This window comes from Panthera leo, chromosome B4, assembly GCF_018350215.1.
Source record: "Panthera leo isolate Ple1 chromosome B4, P.leo_Ple1_pat1.1, whole genome shotgun sequence".
Lineage (NCBI taxonomy): Eukaryota > Metazoa > Chordata > Mammalia > Carnivora > Felidae > Panthera > Panthera leo.
The window spans coordinates 53,747,730-53,767,369 of NC_056685.1; the positions used below are offsets into that span (position 1 = coordinate 53,747,730).

General features: G+C 35.2%; 1 protein-coding gene across 4 annotated transcripts in view; it reads left to right on the plus strand.

Moving 5' to 3' along the window:
- The first annotated feature begins 410 nt into the window (after window positions 1-410).
- Window positions 411-19,640, plus strand: part of LOC122224326 (pyridine nucleotide-disulfide oxidoreductase domain-containing protein 1) — a 65,096-nt gene continuing 45,866 nt past the window's right edge. For 2 of the 4 annotated variants that reach the window (XM_042945993.1, XM_042945994.1), the window contains exons 1-2: window positions 411-509; window positions 11,307-11,627. In XM_042945993.1, the coding sequence (XP_042801927.1) occupies window positions 11,541-11,627 (87 nt within the window). In that variant the 5' untranslated portion in view covers window positions 411-509; window positions 11,307-11,540. The other 2 variants (XM_042945996.1, XM_042945995.1) reach the window with 2 other exon arrangements.

Here is a 19,640-nt window from a genome sequence, read left to right on the forward strand (position 1 = left end):
GTGAGCTGCTCTAGAAAATTAATCAAACCTCAGGAAGGATCATACGAACCTCTGATGTGTAACCAAATTGAAAAGAAGTTGTGGGTAACCTGGGGATCTACTAGTTGTGATTGGAATCTGCAGGTGGGGGCAGTCTTGTGGGAATGAAGCCTTAGTGGGGTCTTATGCTACTTCCAGGTAGATAGTGTTGGAATTGAGTAAAATTATAGAACACCCAGATGCGGTTGCAGAGAATTGCTTGATGTGGGGAAAACTCCATATACATTTGGTAACCAGAGTGTCAGAAGTCAAGTGTTATGTATGAGTGGGTTAGTGATGTCATAGTAGACACATTGGAGAGGAACATACAAAGAAAGAACAGGATTATTCCCTACTGAAAAGAGAGAACTGTAGGGTTTTCGAACACAAAACTCTTTATCTGGGTTTTGCTATTAAGAACAGCTCTTATTATACAAGTGCAAAATTTTATTTTGAAAATAGACTTACCCTGTGGAAGGATGCAACTGAAGGTATGTGAATGTTCAACTTAGGGAAGTAAATGCAAACTCTTCTAGTAGTTACTTTATACTGAACAGCAATGCATGGAAAATGTTATTGAAATACAGACTTGGTATTTTCAGACTTTTTTATTTTTCTCAAAAGGATGGGTATAAAATGATATCTCATGATTGTGATGTATAATTTACTGATTAATTGAGAAGATTGAACATTTTCTTAATATGTCTATTGGCTATATGTTTCTTCTGTGATATGCCTGCTTATTTCTCTGATCTATTTTTCTATTGGGCTGTTTGTACTCTTCTTATTAATGAGTAAAGGTTCTTTGTATATTACTAATTCTAATATATTAGTTGTATGCATTGTAAATATTTTCTCCAACTTTTTTACTTGTCATTTCATTCTTTATGTTGGCTTTTGATGAACAAAAATTCTTACTTTTTAGTATAGTCAAATTTTTCAATTTTTATTTTATTTTTTTAATTTTTTTTTAATGTTTAACTGAGAACAAACTGAGGGTTGATGGGGGGTGGGAGGGAGGGCAGGGTGGGAGGGAGGGCAGGGTGGGTGATGGGTATTGAGGAGGGCACCTTTTGGGATGAGCACTGGGTGTTGTATGGAAACCAATTTGACAGTAAATTTCATATATTAAAAAATAAAAAAAAAATAAAAAAATAAAAAAATAAAAAAATAAAAAAAAATAAATAAATAAATTTTTTTAATGTTTATTTATTTCTGAGACAGAGAGAGACAAAGCATGAGCGGGGGAGGGACAGACAGAGAGGGAGACACAGAATCAGAAGCAGGCTCCAGGCTCTGAGCTGTCAGCACACAGCCCGATGCGGGGGTCGAACTCACAGACTGTGAGATCATGACCTGAGCTGAAGTCGGATGCTTTACTGACTGAGCCACCCAGGCACCCCAAATTTTTCAATTTTTAAAAATTTATTGCCAATGCCTGTTTGTGACAATAAAACTCTGTCCAAAAATATTTTTTTAAACTAAATTTTTTCATGTCATGTTTTAAAATTTTGTTTTTGATAAGTAGATCTTTAATACATCTAAAGTTGATCTTTCTATATGATATGATATACTAATCCAATATTATCTTTTTCAATAAGGATATACTTTTCTCCAGGTCCATTTATTAGACAATTTCTCATTTCCCCATTGATCTCTCATGTCATCACAGTCATACCAAAATTCCAAGCACATCTGGGCCTCTTTCTGGGCTCTAATTTTATTCCATTTGTCAATTTATCTATTTCTGCAATGTTACTACACAGTGTTTATTATTATGTCATTATAATAATTATTAGAATCCGATAGACTAAGTCCACCCTCCCACAGACTTTCCTTTAGAAACACCCTATTTGTGTCCTTTTACTTGACCATATAAAATTAGAATAATCTTATCAAGTGTCATGTTTGTGAATTGCATTGAATCTATAGATCAATTTGGTGATAAATGCCATCTGTATGATATTTGGTTCTATCTATGAACATAGTATCTCTATCTGGAATTTAAAAAAGTATTTCTAAATAAAGTTTCATAATTTCCTTATAGATATAACAAATATCTTTTGTCAAATTTAATCATTTCATAAATAATTTTATAAGTTTAAGATCCTTTTCTTTCTATTCCTGAGTTACTTAGAAAATTTACCATGATTTCCTGTTGGATTTTTTCAGTTATTAATCAAATGATAATATATTTTCCTCTCTTAATCTGTTGAGTTGCATTGATGAATTTGTCTTGTTAGTTTTCTAAAAGAACCAATTTTGAGCTTTCTCCTTCGTTGAGAAGTAAGAGTTAATTTGTTCAAAACTAATTCTCTGTAAACTAGTCCCTGCAAAGCTCCACTGGAAATCAGCTCCTGTTTAGTCCTCGAGGCAATCATTCTTGATAGAGTGTTAAGGTGAAGGCTCAGACCCCAAGTTCTGTAACTTTTGGATCTCAGCCCTGAGGGCTGCTGCTTTCCCATTAATGAATGCCATAGTAAAGGGTTAGGGTTAAAGACCAAGATTCTACCATGTTACAGTGCTGTGACTTGCACTCTTGGACTTCAGTCCAGAAGAAAGGTCCTATGACTTATTTAAGATGGATGCTTAGTTCACTGATTGTGATACTTTCTTTTTTTCCTAATGTAAGTCCTTAAGGTAAATACTATTTTGGTGAATACTATTTTCTTACCATTCAGTTCTAGACCATTTTTAGTTTTCATTATTTTTTTTTTAATTTATGACTTGTTTGGTAGCATTTTTTTCAATTTCCAAATGTGGGGAGTTTGTATTTATGCTTTGTTGTTTCTAACTTCTAACTTGTTTTAGCTTGTTAATAGTATTGTTTAGGTGTTTAAAATTGTTCTAGCCTTTTCTATATTTGACTTATCAATAATCACAAGAGTGTACTGACATTCAGTACTGTTAAACTTAATTTGTATGTCAGGCCCCTCAAAATGGAGGTCACCCCAGTACCTGGCCCATGTCACAAATGTAAAGCCAATTCAGCCTGCACTTACAAGAAGCACCTGTCAAAGAATCCTAACATACACCAAACACAGTCCTCCAACTTAGCTTTAGCTAGCTTACCTTACCCTAGAAAATAGGAGCTGCTACCCTGACCTCCCAGCCAATCATGTCCTGTTTCAAAGCGGCCTCCTCTAAAGTTCTACAAAACTCCCTCTTGTCCCAAATCCTTTGGGAACATTGTTCCACTGCTTATGAGGCAGTGTAACCCCCCAACCCATGAATTGTTTTCCCTCGAATAAAAGACATCAAACTTGTCACAAAATTGTTTTAGTTTTATTTGGCAGTACAATAGTGGATGTATCAATGTCTGTAATGTCTATCAATTTTGATTCATGTATTTTAAGGGTTAAAATTCTACATTTTCAAAATGTATTGCAATCTTTATCATTATGTGATGATTTATTTTATTCTTTATAATTTTTTTGCCTCAAAGTCTAATTTATCTGATATAAATAACAATACCAACGTTATCTTGGCTAACATTTGCCTGATGTAAATATTTTTAAAATTTTTTTTACTTTTGATCTTTGCATGTCCTTATATTTGGTGTTTCTTTTGTAAATACTATACATTTAGATTATTTGCCCTATTTATTAATCTGTATCTTTTAACTGGTGAGTTGAGTAATTATATTTCTTTTAATTAGTGATATACTTGGACTTGCTTCTACCATGTTAATTCATAATTTCAGTTTGTCTCCCTTTTACTAAGTTTCGTATTAATTCATTTCAACTGAATCAGGGGAATGAAGGGCTCAATGAAGGAAAATTCTAAGGAAAACCCAAAACTGTTACATTACTGATGTGTTTGAAGTTATTGAGCTGGAATATTAACTGTTTGAACTTACTGATTTAGAATGTTAACTCCATGAGGGAAGTAAGTAGCACATAGTAGGTACTCAATATATTAATTTTCTATGTCCCTGTCATATCTTCATTTTTTGGACAGTTTGGGAAGAAATTAGTGATAAGAACACTAAGCAAGTAAAGTAAGCAAGTAAAAAGGCAAGGCAACCATTGATTCCAGGAAAACAAAAAAGTTATACAAGAAAGGTATTCATATTGTAATATCAACTGTGAATAATATTTACACAGTCATAACTATACAAACATTGACAAACATTTAATCAAAATGATAATTGACTATATTGGGATGCTATCAAAAGGAGTATTTGTCTGTGTAGTTACATATACAATGGGTTAAAGAGAATTACATCTTCCATAGGAAGAAGCAGATAAAAAGCATAAAGCCAGTTCTTAGTTGGAAAGAAAAAAGAGGTGATACCAGAAAAAAATATATTAAAAGTAATTTTCTTTAATGAGGGGTGTTTGTGAATGGAGAAAAGTAACAAATACTATTATTTTTGCTGAAAGATTTGTAGTTCCTGACATTTTTATGCATAATTTTGATACTTATAAAAATAATTTATTAAAAGTGTAAACAAAATATAAAAAATAAAAACTATACAAACTGATACATATACTCAATGGCCAAAACTATGTGTAAAGATGAGAGATGGTGCATATCAAAGAGAAGTTAAATCATGCTAAATTTCCTGAGCTGTTTGGGAAAATATTGGAAGCATATACGCATTTGAGGATAGTACAATGTACATATGTATTGAAATGTGAGGATAATCAGTAAACATATAGAAATGGAATGTTGACCTTTGTTTCCAGCATTATGTCAGATAAGTGTACTGAAAGACTTTCTCACTACACAATATCATCTCCAGAACACCTCCAGCTTGTGGAAAGAAAACATACTTTTTTTTCAACATGTCATGGGTCTCCACAGAAGTAGGGGAGGTCTATAAGGATAGTAAAACTTTATGACCCTACTCCCACTCCCAACCTGCACCTGGGTTGTTCTAAAACTGAAGGCCAGAAAAATACCAGTATTGGGATGGTATACCTTACTCCAAAAGCAACAGAGGGAAGCTAAATATGAGTCTCCTTCATTAAGCCAAAATTCTAGAGGAAGGTTCCAAGTCACCAGTGCCTCTGGGTTTCAACAGAAGAAAAAGTGAGTGAGAGTCAGAAGAAATAACAAACAGAATTAGACTACTGAGAACTGCAAATACTGGAAATTTCAGGCACAGAATATAGAACAATTATGTATAAAGATTTAAAGAGGTAAGGGAGCTTCCACTTTTGAAAACAGAACATTTAACTATTGATACATGCAACAACCTCGATGAATCTCCAGAGAATGATGCTGAGTGAAAAAAGTTAATCCTACAAGTTTACTTATTGTCTTATTCCATTTATAGAATGGAATTATTTAAATAACGAAATAACAGAAGTGGAGAACAAATTAGTGGTTGCTAGGAGTTAAGGAGATGACAGTGGTAGAGAAGTAGGTGTGGCTATAAAGAGGAAGCATGAGCAATCCTGTGGTAATGGAAATGTTCTGTACTGTACAGTACAAAATGATTTGTACTGTAGCTTTTCAAGACATTACCATTGGAGGGAAACTGGGTAAAGGTACATGGATATTTTTATGGTACTTCCTATAACTGTATGTGAATCTTCAATTGTATCAATATACAATGCTTAATTTTAAAAAGTATGTAAATATTATATGAAATTCAAATTTCATTGTCCATAAATGGAGTTGTATGGGAAGAATGTCATGATAATTTGTTTACATATTGTCTATGGCTGCTTTCATGCTTCAATGGGAGAGTTGAGTAGTTATGAGAGAGACCATATGTTCTGTAGAGCCAAAATATTTATCTGGCCCTTCACAAGGGAAGTTTGTGAACCCTTGATCTAGGTAAATTAGATCAACCTACTGAAGTATATTTATATATATATTTTCTGACCAAAATCTAGCAGAAGATAAAATGTTATGTAATCCTAGAATTCAATCATTCAATACTACCTTTGTCCAGAAGACATTTGTTTTTGATCTAGGAAAAACAATTGCAAAACTGATCAATTTCTATAGAATGTGGGTCCAAAAGCCTGACTGGAGCATACTTAAGAGAAAAGGAGAAAAGAAGTAGTATTTCCGTGAAGGGGGTCACAAATGACAAAGGTGAACTTATGTCCAGTCTTGCCCAGGTCAGTTCTGATTTATGCCTATTACCTTAGCATCATAATTAACATCCACCCTCCCTTTTGGTTTTTGAAAAGTCAAGTTTGAATGATAACTCATATGGTCAACCTACCAATGACCTTTCCATTATTAAATCTAATGGATATTTTTCAGTCTTCTCTTAACTTATTAGTGGCATTTGACAAAGTCTATCATTCCTTTCTCCTGAAAAGTCTCTTCACTTGGCTTCTAGGACACTACATCTCTTATTTTTCTCCTGTATTATGGGTGATTTATTTCTGTCTCCTCTGGTGAGACTCCCACCCCCTTCCTCTGGTTGATCTTGTAACACTAGAATACCTCATGGCTCAGTCCTTGGTTCTCTTCTTTATTTAATCTATATAAACTTCCTCAGTGATCTCATCTAATTTAATGGCTTAAAAACACCTCTTATAGGCTGATCATTCCCAAACTGATGTATCCAGGCTGGATGTTACTACCAAACTTCAGATATATGTCTACTTATCATCTCTACTGGATATATCAAAGATAACATGTAAAAAATTGAATTAGAATTGATGTTCTCCTTCCTCCTTCTCTCACTCAAAAACAAAACAAAACATAACAAAACAAAACAAAAACAAACAAAAAGGTGCCATTCCACCTTCAGGTTCCCCCATCTCAGTGGATGGTATATCATCCATTTGGCTACTTAAGCCAAAAACTCTAAAGCAATACTTCCTTCTCTTTCTCATTCAATGATGATTTTTCTCAGAAGACATTTTTCTGACCCAGGATAAACAGTTTCAAAATGTATAAATTTTTGTGGATTATGGGACAGTTTGGAGAGGAAAGAAGAGAAAGAAATGCTCTGCAGAGGGCAGGGAGGGGAAGTTCTTTCAAGGTCACTAATGACTAATGATTTTATGTCTACTTTTGTCCAGGACAGTTCTGATTTATGTCTCTTGTCTTGGCATAATATTTAATAGAATCCCTTTTCAGTTTTATGAATATCTAATAGACATGATAAAAAGTATATGGTCAACCCTCCAAATCCTGTTGGTTCTTCCTTCAAAATATATCCAGAATTCAAGTACTTCTTCCTGATGCAAGCCACCATCTCCTCTCACTTGCTGCATTTTGTCTCTCTGCTTTTGACCTTGCCTTCAGAGCATGTCACTCTTATGTTCAAAACCTTGCAATGCCTCCTCATTTCATTAAATAAGTACCAAAGTTCTCACATAGCCTACAAAGCTCTATTTAATCTGTCTACCTCTTTCATTATCCTTTCTCACCTCATATCTTACTCTTTCCCCCTCAGGTCTCTGCTCCAGGTAGATAGCACATTGTAAATTTAAACAAAATTAGGATTCTGTTAGCAAGGAAAAAGGCGAAGAATGTATATCCAATAGGCAACAGAGGAGCAGATATGTTAGAAATGGAAAATAGAAAGGGAAGAGAACTTCACAGAGAATAGAACTTTGAGAAACAAGTGCATTTAGGGGCAGGTGAAAGAAAATGGATCATCATAGGACAGAAAGCAAAAAGACTTAAATATGTAAAAGGAAAATAGGAGCATTGTTAAAAGAGTTATTCAAGTTTTATAATATTATTAGGTTTATATAATGTTATGACACTTTTCTAAATTATTTTTAAATATGAGGAAAATAATTACTTCATGATTCCATAAGTCATGGCTGTCTGATAATTGGTATTAACATTCCTTTTCAAATGGAGCATTAATCGGGGCGCCTGGGTGGCTCAGTCGGTTAAGCGTCCAACTTCGGCTCAGGTCATGATCTTGCATTGAGTTCCAGCCCCACATCGGGCTCTGTGCTGACAGCTCAAAGCCTGGAGCCTGCTTCAGATTCTGTGTCTCCCTCTCTCTCTGGCCCTCCCCCATTCATGCTCTGTCTCTCTCAGTCTCAAAAATAAATAAACGTTAAAAAAATTCAAATGGAGCATTAATCAATACAAAGAACAACAAAAATATAGTGTAGGTTCCTGGGGCAGATGGCTGGGGCAAAAAAAGGAGGAAATAAATGGTTGTGTAATTCTCTACAAACACTAGATGCTGTAACTATTCTATAACTGGTAATACATTAGATTACTTCAAAGATGTCAAAAAGTGAAATCATTGCACGGCCAGCTAACGTGTCTCTTTAAATACATGTTCACCTTCTTGAAGAAAAATATTTCCCTTTGTGAATGCAGTTCCACAGTCACAATAATAACAAGATTTTTTAGAACTTTTTTAAAAAACTTTTTTAATGTTTATTTTTGAGAGAGAGAGAGAGACACAGAGGATGAGCAGGGGAGGGGCAGAGAGAGAGGGAGACACAGAAACTGAAGTAGGCTCCAGGCTCTGCACTGTCAGCACAGAGCCCAACACGGGGCTGGAACCCACGAACGGGGAAATCATGACCTGAGCCAAAGTCAGATGCTTAACTGACTGAGCCACCTAGGCACCCCCAAAATGTTTTTTTTAAACAGCTGTTTTTCAAAATGTGATCTATACAATAAATAACCTCACCTGAACCAAACCAGAAATTGGTTATATACTTGTGTCTCCCAGGGCTAATGATGAAATTTGAATTTCTTTTCACTTTTAGCTTGATATGTTCAGGTTGGCATGTATATGAATCATTGTTGCTACCAAATATATTTTGATTGAGATCATTTTGATGGCTAGAATTCCAAAATCTCATGTAAACCTGAAAGAATTTTCAAGACTAAAAATGGAAAATTTACTTAAACTTTCATGTAAGTCTGTCTTGGGTTAATGTGAAGTTAAAAAAATAATAATGGAGAAGATAATGCAGTGTTTGTAGTATTTGAAACAACGTATTTTTTTCTTTTAAAAACAGGTAAAATTCTTTGGTGCAACTGTTCTGACATCAGTATTTATATCAATTAAATTAGCCATATCTACTTGATACCCTATTTTAGCATTTTTCTCATTGGAAGGGAATATGCTTTACCTTCTTTATACCTCCATTTATTTTATGGGAACTACAATTTCAATAAACAAAAAAGTATAAATACAAAGCGGTGTTCCTTTTTCTTCCCTTACTATAATAACTAGCTCTGGGAAATATTTTAATTATTTATCAGAAAACAATTTTAATTTCTCTTATCTTCAACATAGCTAATGTTAAAATGTTACCTTATACACTAAAATGAAAAATAGTTAAGTATCAAGATAAGTAAACAATAATTCCATTCCACTGGCCGTTCTCCATTTCCTCCAGATGCTTGAGTTCTAGGCTGTTCTTCTCTTTGCCCATCCTAAAGGGGAGCTAGCTTTCAATATACAGGAAGATCTTGACCCTGGAAAATGAATCTAAAAGTCTTTAGGGAACTCACAGGCAGTCTCATGCCCCACTTAATTACTAATTCATTCAGGACATTTACATTGAGCACTCACTACTAATTGAAGATTGGGACTACAAAGGGAGACTAGTAATAATCCCTAAGATTAAGGAGTTTATTGTGGTGGGGTGTGAGGGTTAGGGTGAGTAACAGGTAGTTTTAAAATAAGGTGATACAATGGAATACTACGTGGCAATGAGAAAGAAAAATATGGCCTTGTGTAGCAATGTGGATGGAACTGGAGAGTGTGATGCTAAGTGAAATAAGCCATACAGAGAAAGACAGATACCATATGGTTTCACTCTTATGTGGATCCTGAGAAACTAACAGAAACCCATGGGGGAGGGGAAGGAAAAAAAAAAAAAAGAGGTTAGAGTGGGAGAGAGCCAAAGCATAAGAGACTGTTAAAAACTGAGAACAAACTGAGGGTTGATGGGGGGTGGGAGGGAGGGCAGGGTGGGTGATGGGTATTGAGGAGGGCACCTTTTGGGATGAGCACTGGGTGTTGTATGGAAACCAATTTGACAATAAATTTCACATATTAAAAAAAATAAAAATAAATAAAATAAAATAAGGTGATATAAGTCTAAACTCAGGGGATGACAAGGTGCTATTGGGACATACAGAGAAGACACCTAGCTCAGTCTTAACAACATTTGATAAAGCTTTTTAAGGGAGGTAATGACCTTTTTAAGGGAGGTAACCAAAGGTCAGCAAGGATTTAGCTAGGGGAAATTAGTTGGAGGAAGAATATCACAGAAAAAGTTATGTTCAAATGCTCAGAAAAGAAAGAACATACCATATCCTGGGTGCTGCCAGTGCGGTTCAATCTAATTAGAGCACAGTGTGAGTGAGATCATGTGAAAATAAGAAGCTACAGAAGTAAACAATGGGCTTAAAGTACTAGTTCCTCCTCTTAGAAATGTTTTGTTTGGTTGTCTAAGCTAGTAATGGGAATTAAACTCACAATTGAACTACTATTTAATTTGTGAAATTAAGTATTTAATAATTATTCAATAATTATTAGAATATCAGCAAATATATATAATTACATGGCAGGGTTTTCTATTTATCCAGAATGGTTATTTACAGAGTTTAAAGAATTAAAGGGGGGGGGGGTTGCAATTACCAGTTTTAGAGTAAGCCACTTAGAGAAATTGTACGTTTTTAATATTATAGTACAACACTATGGAAACATGTTGTATGAGACAGTAAAGGCAATAGTAAATAGCAAAATAATGAAAATAGTGAATACTATAATACGAATATAAAAAACATTTTTAAAAAACTTAGTCATTTCTCAAAACGAATACAACAAAAAAGGTATTAGCAATAAAATTACCTTGGGAATATTAAATTCCTTCACTCATGCTATTTACTGGACACTTGGGAGGAATGTTCATTTATCTTGACAAAATGGTGAGCAACTCTCTATACTACTGAAAATTTTAGCTGAGGTCAAAATTGTAAATGGAAATAACTTCTCAGAACAATTCAGTAGTATTGCTTTGCTTTAATATATCATGAAGAATGTGCTTTCAAAGTATCAAATCTTGGTTTGCCAGGCAGAAGGTAGGCAAGGATTATATTACTTATGATATAAGAGTTTAAAACTGACTGTCAAATTCCTCGAAGAACCAATAGTGAAAACTTCAGGGCAGTTTATTTATTCTGAGAGTGCCCGGTCTGTGAGAACTCTGGTCTGTGTTTATAGACAATTTGCCAAGCTTCTCTTGGCGACTCATCTTTTTACTTTAATTTTGTTAGATTTTTTCTTTTTTAAATTTATTATTATTATTATTTATTATTATTATTATTTTGGTCTTCTCTTTATCATACCTATGTGTCAAAATTCTATCCAGGTGTGCTGACAGTAAAACGAAACCCTGGAATCAAAGAGACGTCTTTCTACCGCGGAAACGAGGCTCTAAGCGGATACGCGAGAACACTAAGTGTGAACTGCTGGGCACCCGTAGCTCAGAGTCTCAGGCTCAGGCCCCGGCACCGGAAGTGGCCGCCCAGCTTGACTTCCGCTCCCAGAGCAAGAACGCTTGCGGCTCGCCCACCGGTTGCCCGAAAACCGCTAAGAGTCTGAGATGATGGCGGCAGCGCGCCCTCCGTCGACGGCGGGAAAGTTTGTGGTGGTTGGCGGTGGCATCGCGGGTGTCACCTGTGCTGAGCAGGTAGGCTGACGCGCCAATAGTTCCGCCTCTTCCCTGACCCCGCGGCGGTGGCACTCAAGGCACCCTCTCGCCCCCACCTTGTCCTTCCAGATCCCGCTTTAGCCTCTTCTTTCCCCCCGCCCCCGCACTCAATTGCTCTCAGATACTAGAGACTGCGTGGCGGCCCCTGTACGAAGTTCTTGGTACCTCGCAAGCTTCGCCTTAGGCCTAGGGAAGAGGAGTGGGGAGCAAGTTGTTGGCAGGTGGGACCCCAAAGCTGACTGAACCAGACTGTGGTGCTAGTTATGCCAGAGCAGACAAGAGGGCTTAAACTGGTAAATAGTTGGTCAGAAAATTCAGCCTCCATTGCTCATTAGCTGATTGAATTCAGCTTTCAGGTAGATGCCAGGTCCTTAGTTCCTAGTAAATAATTGATAAACCCTTAGGTAGTTTCCTATACTTTGAACTCCCAAGATGGAAGAGATTTCATCTGTAGTAATGTTTTGTAAAACAACCAACAAGGGATTAAAAGCAGCTGGGGAATGCTTTTCTTTTTTTTTTTTATTTTTTATATTTTTTTATTTTTTTTATTTTTTATTTTTTATTTTTTAATATATGAAATTTACTGTCAAATTGGTTTCCATACAACACCCAGTGCTCATCCCAAAAGGTGCCCTCCTCAATACCCATCACCCACCCTGCCCTCCCTCCCACCCCCCATCAACCCTCAGTTTGTTCTCAGTTTTTAACAGTCTCTTATGCTTTGGCTCTCTCCCACTCTAACCTCTTTTTTTTTTTTTCCTTCCCCTCCCCCATGGGTTTCTGTTAGTTTCTCAGGATCCACATAAGAGTGAAACCATATGGTATCTGTCTTTCTCTGTATGGCTTATTTCACTTAGCATCACACTCTCCAGTTCCATCCACATTGCTACACAAGGCCATATTTTTCTTTCTCATTGCCACGTAGTATTCCATTGTATCACCTTATTTTAAAACTACCTGTTACTCACCCTAACCCTCACACCCCACCACAATAAACTCCTTAATCTTAGGGATTATTACTAGTCTCCCTTTGTAGTCCCAATCTTCAATTAGTAGTGAGTGCTCAATGTAAATGTCCTGAATGAATTAGTAATTAAGTGGGGCATGAGACTGCCTGTGAGTTCCCTAAAGACTTTTAGATTCATTTTCCAGGGTCAAGATCTTCCTGTATATTGAAAGCTAGCTCCCCTTTAGGATGGGCAAAGAGAAGAACAGCCTAGAACTCAAGCATCTGGAGGAAATGGAGAACGGCCAGTGGAATGGAATTATTGTTTACTTATCTTGATACTTAACTATTTTTCATTTTAGTGTATAAGGTAACATTTTAACATTAGCTATGTTGAAGATAAGAGAAATTAAAATTGTTTTCTGATAAATAATTAAAATATTTCCCAGAGCTAGTTATTATAGTAAGGGAAGAAAAAGGAACACCGCTTTGTATTTATACTTTTTTGTTTATTGAAATTGTAGTTCCCATAAAATAAATGGAGGTATAAAGAAGGTAAAGCATATTCCCTTCCAATGAGAAAAATGCTAAAATAGGGTATCAAGTAGATATGGCTAATTTAATTGATATAAATACTGATGTCAGAACAGTTGCACCAAAGAATTTTACCTGTTTTTAAAAGAAAAAAATACGTTGTTTCAAATACTACAAACACTGCATTATCTTCTCCATTATTATTTTTTTAACTTCACATTAACCCAAGACAGACTTACATGAAAGTTTAAGTAAATTTTCCATTTTTAGTCTTGAAAATTCTTTCAGGTTTACATGAGATTTTGGAATTCTAGCCATCAAAATGATCTCAATCAAAATATATTTGGTAGCAACAATGATTCATATACATGCCAACCTGAACATATCAAGCTAAAAGTGAAAAGAAATTCAAATTTCATCATTAGCCCTGGGAGACACAAGTATATAACCAATTTCTGGTTTGGTTCAGGTGAGGTTATTTATTGTATAGATCACATTTTGAAAAACAGCTGTTTAAAAAAAACATTTTGGGGGTGCCTAGGTGGCTCAGTCAGTTAAGCATCTGACTTTGGCTCAGGTCATGATTTCCCCGTTCGTGGGTTCCAGCCCCGTGTTGGGCTCTGTGCTGACAGTGCAGAGCCTGGAGCCTACTTCAGTTTCTGTGTCTCCCTCTCTCTCTGCCCCTCCCCTGCTCATCCTCTGTGTCTCTCTCTCTCTCTCAAAAATAAACATTAAAAAAGTTTTTTAAAAAAGTTCTAAAAAATCTTGTTATTATTGTGACTGTGGAACTGCATTCACAAAGGGAAATATTTTTCTTCAAGAAGGTGAACATGTATTTAAAGAGACACGTTAGCTGGCCGTGCAATGATTTCACTTTTTGACATCTTTGAAGTAATCTAATGTATTACCAGTTATAGAATAGTTACAGCATCTAGTGTTTGTAGAGAATTACACAACCATTTATTTCCTCCTTTTTTTGCCCCAGCCATCTGCCCCAGGAACCTACACTATATTTTTGTTGTTCTTTGTATTGATTAATGCTCCATTTGAATTTTTTTAACGTTTATTTATTTTTGAGACTGAGAGAGACAGAGCATGAATGGGGGAGGGCCAGAGAGAGAGGGAGACACAGAATCTGAAGCAGGCTCCAGGCTTTGAGCTGTCAGCACAGAGCCCGATGTGGGGCTGGAACTCAATGCAAGATCATGACCTGAGCCGAAGTTGGACGCTTAACCGACTGAGCCACCCAGGCGCCCCGATTAATGCTCCATTTGAAAAGGAATGTTAATACCAATTATCAGACAGCCATGACTTATGGAATCATGAAGTAATTATTTTCCTCATATTTAAAAATAATTTAGAAAAGTGTCATAACATTATATAAACCTAATAATATTATAAAACTTGAATAACTCTTTTAACAATGCTCCTATTTTCCTTTTACATATTTAAGTCTTTTTGCTTTCTGTCCTATGATGATCCATTTTCTTTCACCTGCCCCTAAATGCACTTGTTTCTCAAAGTTCTATTCTCTGTGAAGTTCTCTTCCCTTTCTATTTTCCATTTCTAACATATCTGCTCCTCTGTTGCCTATTGGATATACATTCTTCGCCTTTTTCCTTGCTAACAGAATCCTAATTTTGTTTAAATTTACAATGTGCTATCTACCTGGAGCAGAGACCTGAGGGGGAAAGAGTAAGATATGAGGTGAGAAAGGATAATGAAAGAGGTAGACAGATTAAATAGAGCTTTGTAGGCTATGTGAGAACTTTGGTACTTATTTAATGAAATGAGGAGGCATTGCAAGGTTTTGAACATAAGAGTGACATGCTCTGAAGGCAAGGTCAAAAGCAGAGAGACAAAATGCAGCAAGTGAGAGGAGATGGTGGCTTGCATCAGGAAGAAGTACTTGAATTCTGGATATATTTTGAAGGAAGAACCAACAGGATTTGGAGGGTTGACCATATACTTTTTATCATGTCTATTAGATATTCATAAAACTGAAAAGGGATTCTATTAAATATTATGCCAAGACAAGAGACATAAATCAGAACTGTCCTGGACAAAAGTAGACATAAAATCATTAGTCATTAGTGACCTTGAAAGAACTTCCCCTCCCTGCCCTCTGCAGAGCATTTCTTTCTCTTCTTTCCTCTCCAAACTGTCCCATAATCCACAAAAATTTATACATTTTGAAACTGTTTATCCTGGGTCAGAAAAATGTCTTCTGAGAAAAATCATCATTGAATGAGAAAGAGAAGGAAGTATTGCTTTAGAGTTTTTGGCTTAAGTAGCCAAATGGATGATATACCATCCACTGAGATGGGGGAACCTGAAGGTGGAATGGCACCTTTTTGTTTGTTTTTGTTTTGTTTTGTTATGTTTTGTTTTGTTTTTGAGTGAGAGAAGGAGGAAGGAGAACATCAATTCTAATTCAATTTTTTACATGTTATCTTTGATATATCCAGTAGAGATGATAAGTAGACATATATCTGAAGTTTGGTAGTAACATCCAGCCTGGATACATCAGTTTGGGAATGATCAGCCTATAAGAGGTGTTTTTAAGCCATTAAATTAGATGAGATCACTGAGGAAGTTTATATAGATTAAATAAAGAAGAGAACCAAGGACTGAGCCATGAGGTATTCTAGTGTTACAAGATCAACCAGAGGAAGGGGGTGGGAGTCTCACCAGAGGAGACAGAAATAAATCACCCATAATACAGGAGAAAAATAAGAGATGTAGTGTCCTAGAAGCCAAGTGAAGAGACTTTTCAGGAGAAAGGAATGATAGACTTTGTCAAATGCCACTAATAAGTTAAGAGAAGACTGAAAAATATCCATTAGATTTAATAATGGAAAGGTCATTGGTAGGTTGACCATATGAGTTATCATTCAAACTTGACTTTTCAAAAACCAAAAGGGAGGGTGGATGTTAATTATGATGCTAAGGTAATAGGCATAAATCAGAACTGACCTGGGCAAGACTGGACATAAGTTCACCTTTGTCATTTGTGACCCCCTTCACGGAAATACTACTTCTTTTCTCCTTTTCTCTTAAGTATGCTCCAGTCAGGCTTTTGGACCCACATTCTATAGAAATTGATCAGTTTTGCAATTGTTTTTCCTAGATCAAAAACAAATGTCTTCTGGACAAAGGTAGTATTGAATGATTGAATTCTAGGATTACATAACATTTTATCTTCTGCTAGATTTTGGTCAGAAAATATATATATAAATATACTTCAGTAGGTTGATCTAATTTACCTAGATCAAGGGTTCACAAACTTCCCTTGTGAAGGGCCAGATAAATATTTTGGCTCTACAGAACATATGGTCTCTCTCATAACTACTCAACTCTCCCATTGAAGCATGAAAGCAGCCATAGACAATATGTAAACAAATTATCATGACATTCTTCCCATACAACTCCATTTATGGACAATGAAATTTGAATTTCATATAATATTTACATACTTTTTAAAATTAAGCATTGTATATTGATACAATTGAAGATTCACATACAGTTATAGGAAGTACCATAAAAATATCCATGTACCTTTACCCAGTTTCCCTCCAATGGTAATGTCTTGAAAAGCTACAGTACAAATCATTTTGTACTGTACAGTACAGAACATTTCCATTACCACAGGATTGCTCATGCTTCCTCTTTATAGCCACACCTACTTCTCTACCACTGTCATCTCCTTAACTCCTAGCAACCACTAATTTGTTCTCCACTTCTGTTATTTCGTTATTTAAATAATTCCATTCTATAAATGGAATAAGACAATAAGTAAACTTGTAGGATTAACTTTTTTCACTCAGCATCATTCTCTGGAGATTCATCGAGGTTGTTGCATGTATCAATAGTTAAATGTTCTGTTTTCAAAAGTGGAAGCTCCCTTACCTCTTTAAATCTTTATACATAATTGTTCTATATTCTGTGCCTGAAATTTCCAGTATTTGCAGTTCTCAGTAGTCTAATTCTGTTTGTTATTTCTTCTGACTCTCACTCACTTTTTCTTCTGTTGAAACCCAGAGGCACTGGTGACTTGGAACCTTCCTCTAGAATTTTGGCTTAATGAAGGAGACTCATATTTAGCTTCCCTCTGTTGCTTTTGGAGTAAGGTATACCATCCCAATACTGGTATTTTTCTGGCCTTCAGTTTTAGAACAACCCAGGTGCAGGTTGGGAGTGGGAGTAGGGTCATAAAGTTTTACTATCCTTATAGACCTCCCCTACTTCTGTGGAGACCCATGACATGTTGAAAAAAAAGTATGTTTTCTTTCCACAAGCTGGAGGTGTTCTGGAGATGATATTGTGTAGTGAGAAAGTCTTTCAGTACACTTATCTGACATAATGCTGGAAACAAAGGTCAACATTCCATTTCTATATGTTTACTGATTATCCTCACATTTCAATACATATGTACATTGTACTATCCTCAAATGCGTATATGCTTCCAATATTTTCCCAAACAGCTCAGGAAATTTAGCATGATTTAACTTCTCTTTGATATGCACCATCTCTCATCTTTACACATAGTTTTGGCCATTGAGTATATGTATCAGTTTGTATAGTTTTTATTTTTTATATTTTGTTTACACTTTTAATAAATTATTTTTATAAGTATCAAAATTATGCATAAAAATGTCAGGAACTACAAATCTTTCAGCAAAAATAATAGTATTTGTTACTTTTCTCCATTCACAAACACCCCTCATTAAAGAAAATTACTTTTAATATATTTTTTTCTGGTATCACCTCTTTTCTTTCCAACTAAGAACTGGCTTTATGCTTTTTATCTGCTTCTTCCTATGGAAGATGTAATTCTCTTTAACCCATTGTATATGTAACTACACAGACAAATACTCCTTTTGATAGCATCCCAATATAGTCAATTATCATTTTGATTAAATGTTTGTCAATGTTTGTATAGTTATGACTGTGTAAATATTATTCACAGTTGATATTACAATATGAATACCTTTCTTGTATAACTTTTTTGTTTTCCTGGAATCAATGGTTGCCTTGCCTTTTTACTTGCTTACTTTACTTGCTTAGTGTTCTTATCACTAATTTCTTCCCAAACTGTCCAAAAAATGAAGATATGACAGGGACATAGAAAATTAATATATTGAGTACCTACTATGTGCTACTTACTTCCCTCATGGAGTTAACATTCTAAATCAGTAAGTTCAAACAGTTAATATTCCAGCTCAATAACTTCAAACACATCAGTAATGTAACAGTTTTGGGTTTTCCTTAGAATTTTCCTTCATTGAGCCCTTCATTCCCCTGATTCAGTTGAAATGAATTAATACGAAACTTAGTAAAAGGGAGACAAACTGAAATTATGAATTAACATGGTAGAAGCAAGTCCAAGTATATCACTAATTAAAAGAAATATAATTACTCAACTCACCAGTTAAAAGATACAGATTAATAAATAGGGCAAATAATCTAAATGTATAGTATTTACAAAAGAAACACCAAATATAAGGACATGCAAAGATCAAAAGTAAAAAAAATTTTAAAAATATTTACATCAGGCAAATGTTAGCCAAGATAACGTTGGTATTGTTATTTATATCAGATAAATTAGACTTTGAGGCAAAAAAATTATAAAGAATAAAATAAATCATCACATAATGATAAAGATTGCAATACATTTTGAAAATGTAGAATTTTAACCCTTAAAATACATGAATCAAAATTGATAGACATTACAGACATTGATACATCCACTATTGTACTGCCAAATAAAACTAAAACAATTTTGTGACAAGTTTGATGTCTTTTATTCGAGGGAAAACAATTCATGGGTTGGGGGGTTACACTGCCTCATAAGCAGTGGAACAATGTTCCCAAAGGATTTGGGACAAGAGGGAGTTTTGTAGAACTTTAGAGGAGGCCGCTTTGAAACAGGACATGATTGGCTGGGAGGTCAGGGTAGCAGCTCCTATTTTCTAGGGTAAGGTAAGCTAGCTAAAGCTAAGTTGGAGGACTGTGTTTGGTGTATGTTAGGATTCTTTGACAGGTGCTTCTTGTAAGTGCAGGCTGAATTGGCTTTACATTTGTGACATGGGCCAGGTACTGGGGTGACCTCCATTTTGAGGGGCCTGACATACAAATTAAGTTTAACAGTACTGAATGTCAGTACACTCTTGTGATTATTGATAAGTCAAATATAGAAAAGGCTAGAACAATTTTAAACACCTAAACAATACTATTAACAAGCTAAAACAAGTTAGAAGTTAGAAACAACAAAGCATAAATACAAACTCCCCACATTTGGAAATTGAAAAAAATGCTACCAAACAAGTCATAAATTAAAAAAAAAAATAATGAAAACTAAAAATGGTCTAGAACTGAATGGTAAGAAAATAGTATTCACCAAAATAGTATTTACCTTAAGGACTTACATTAGGAAAAAAAGAAAGTATCACAATCAGTGAACTAAGCATCCATCTTAAATAAGTCATAGGACCTTTCTTCTGGACTGAAGT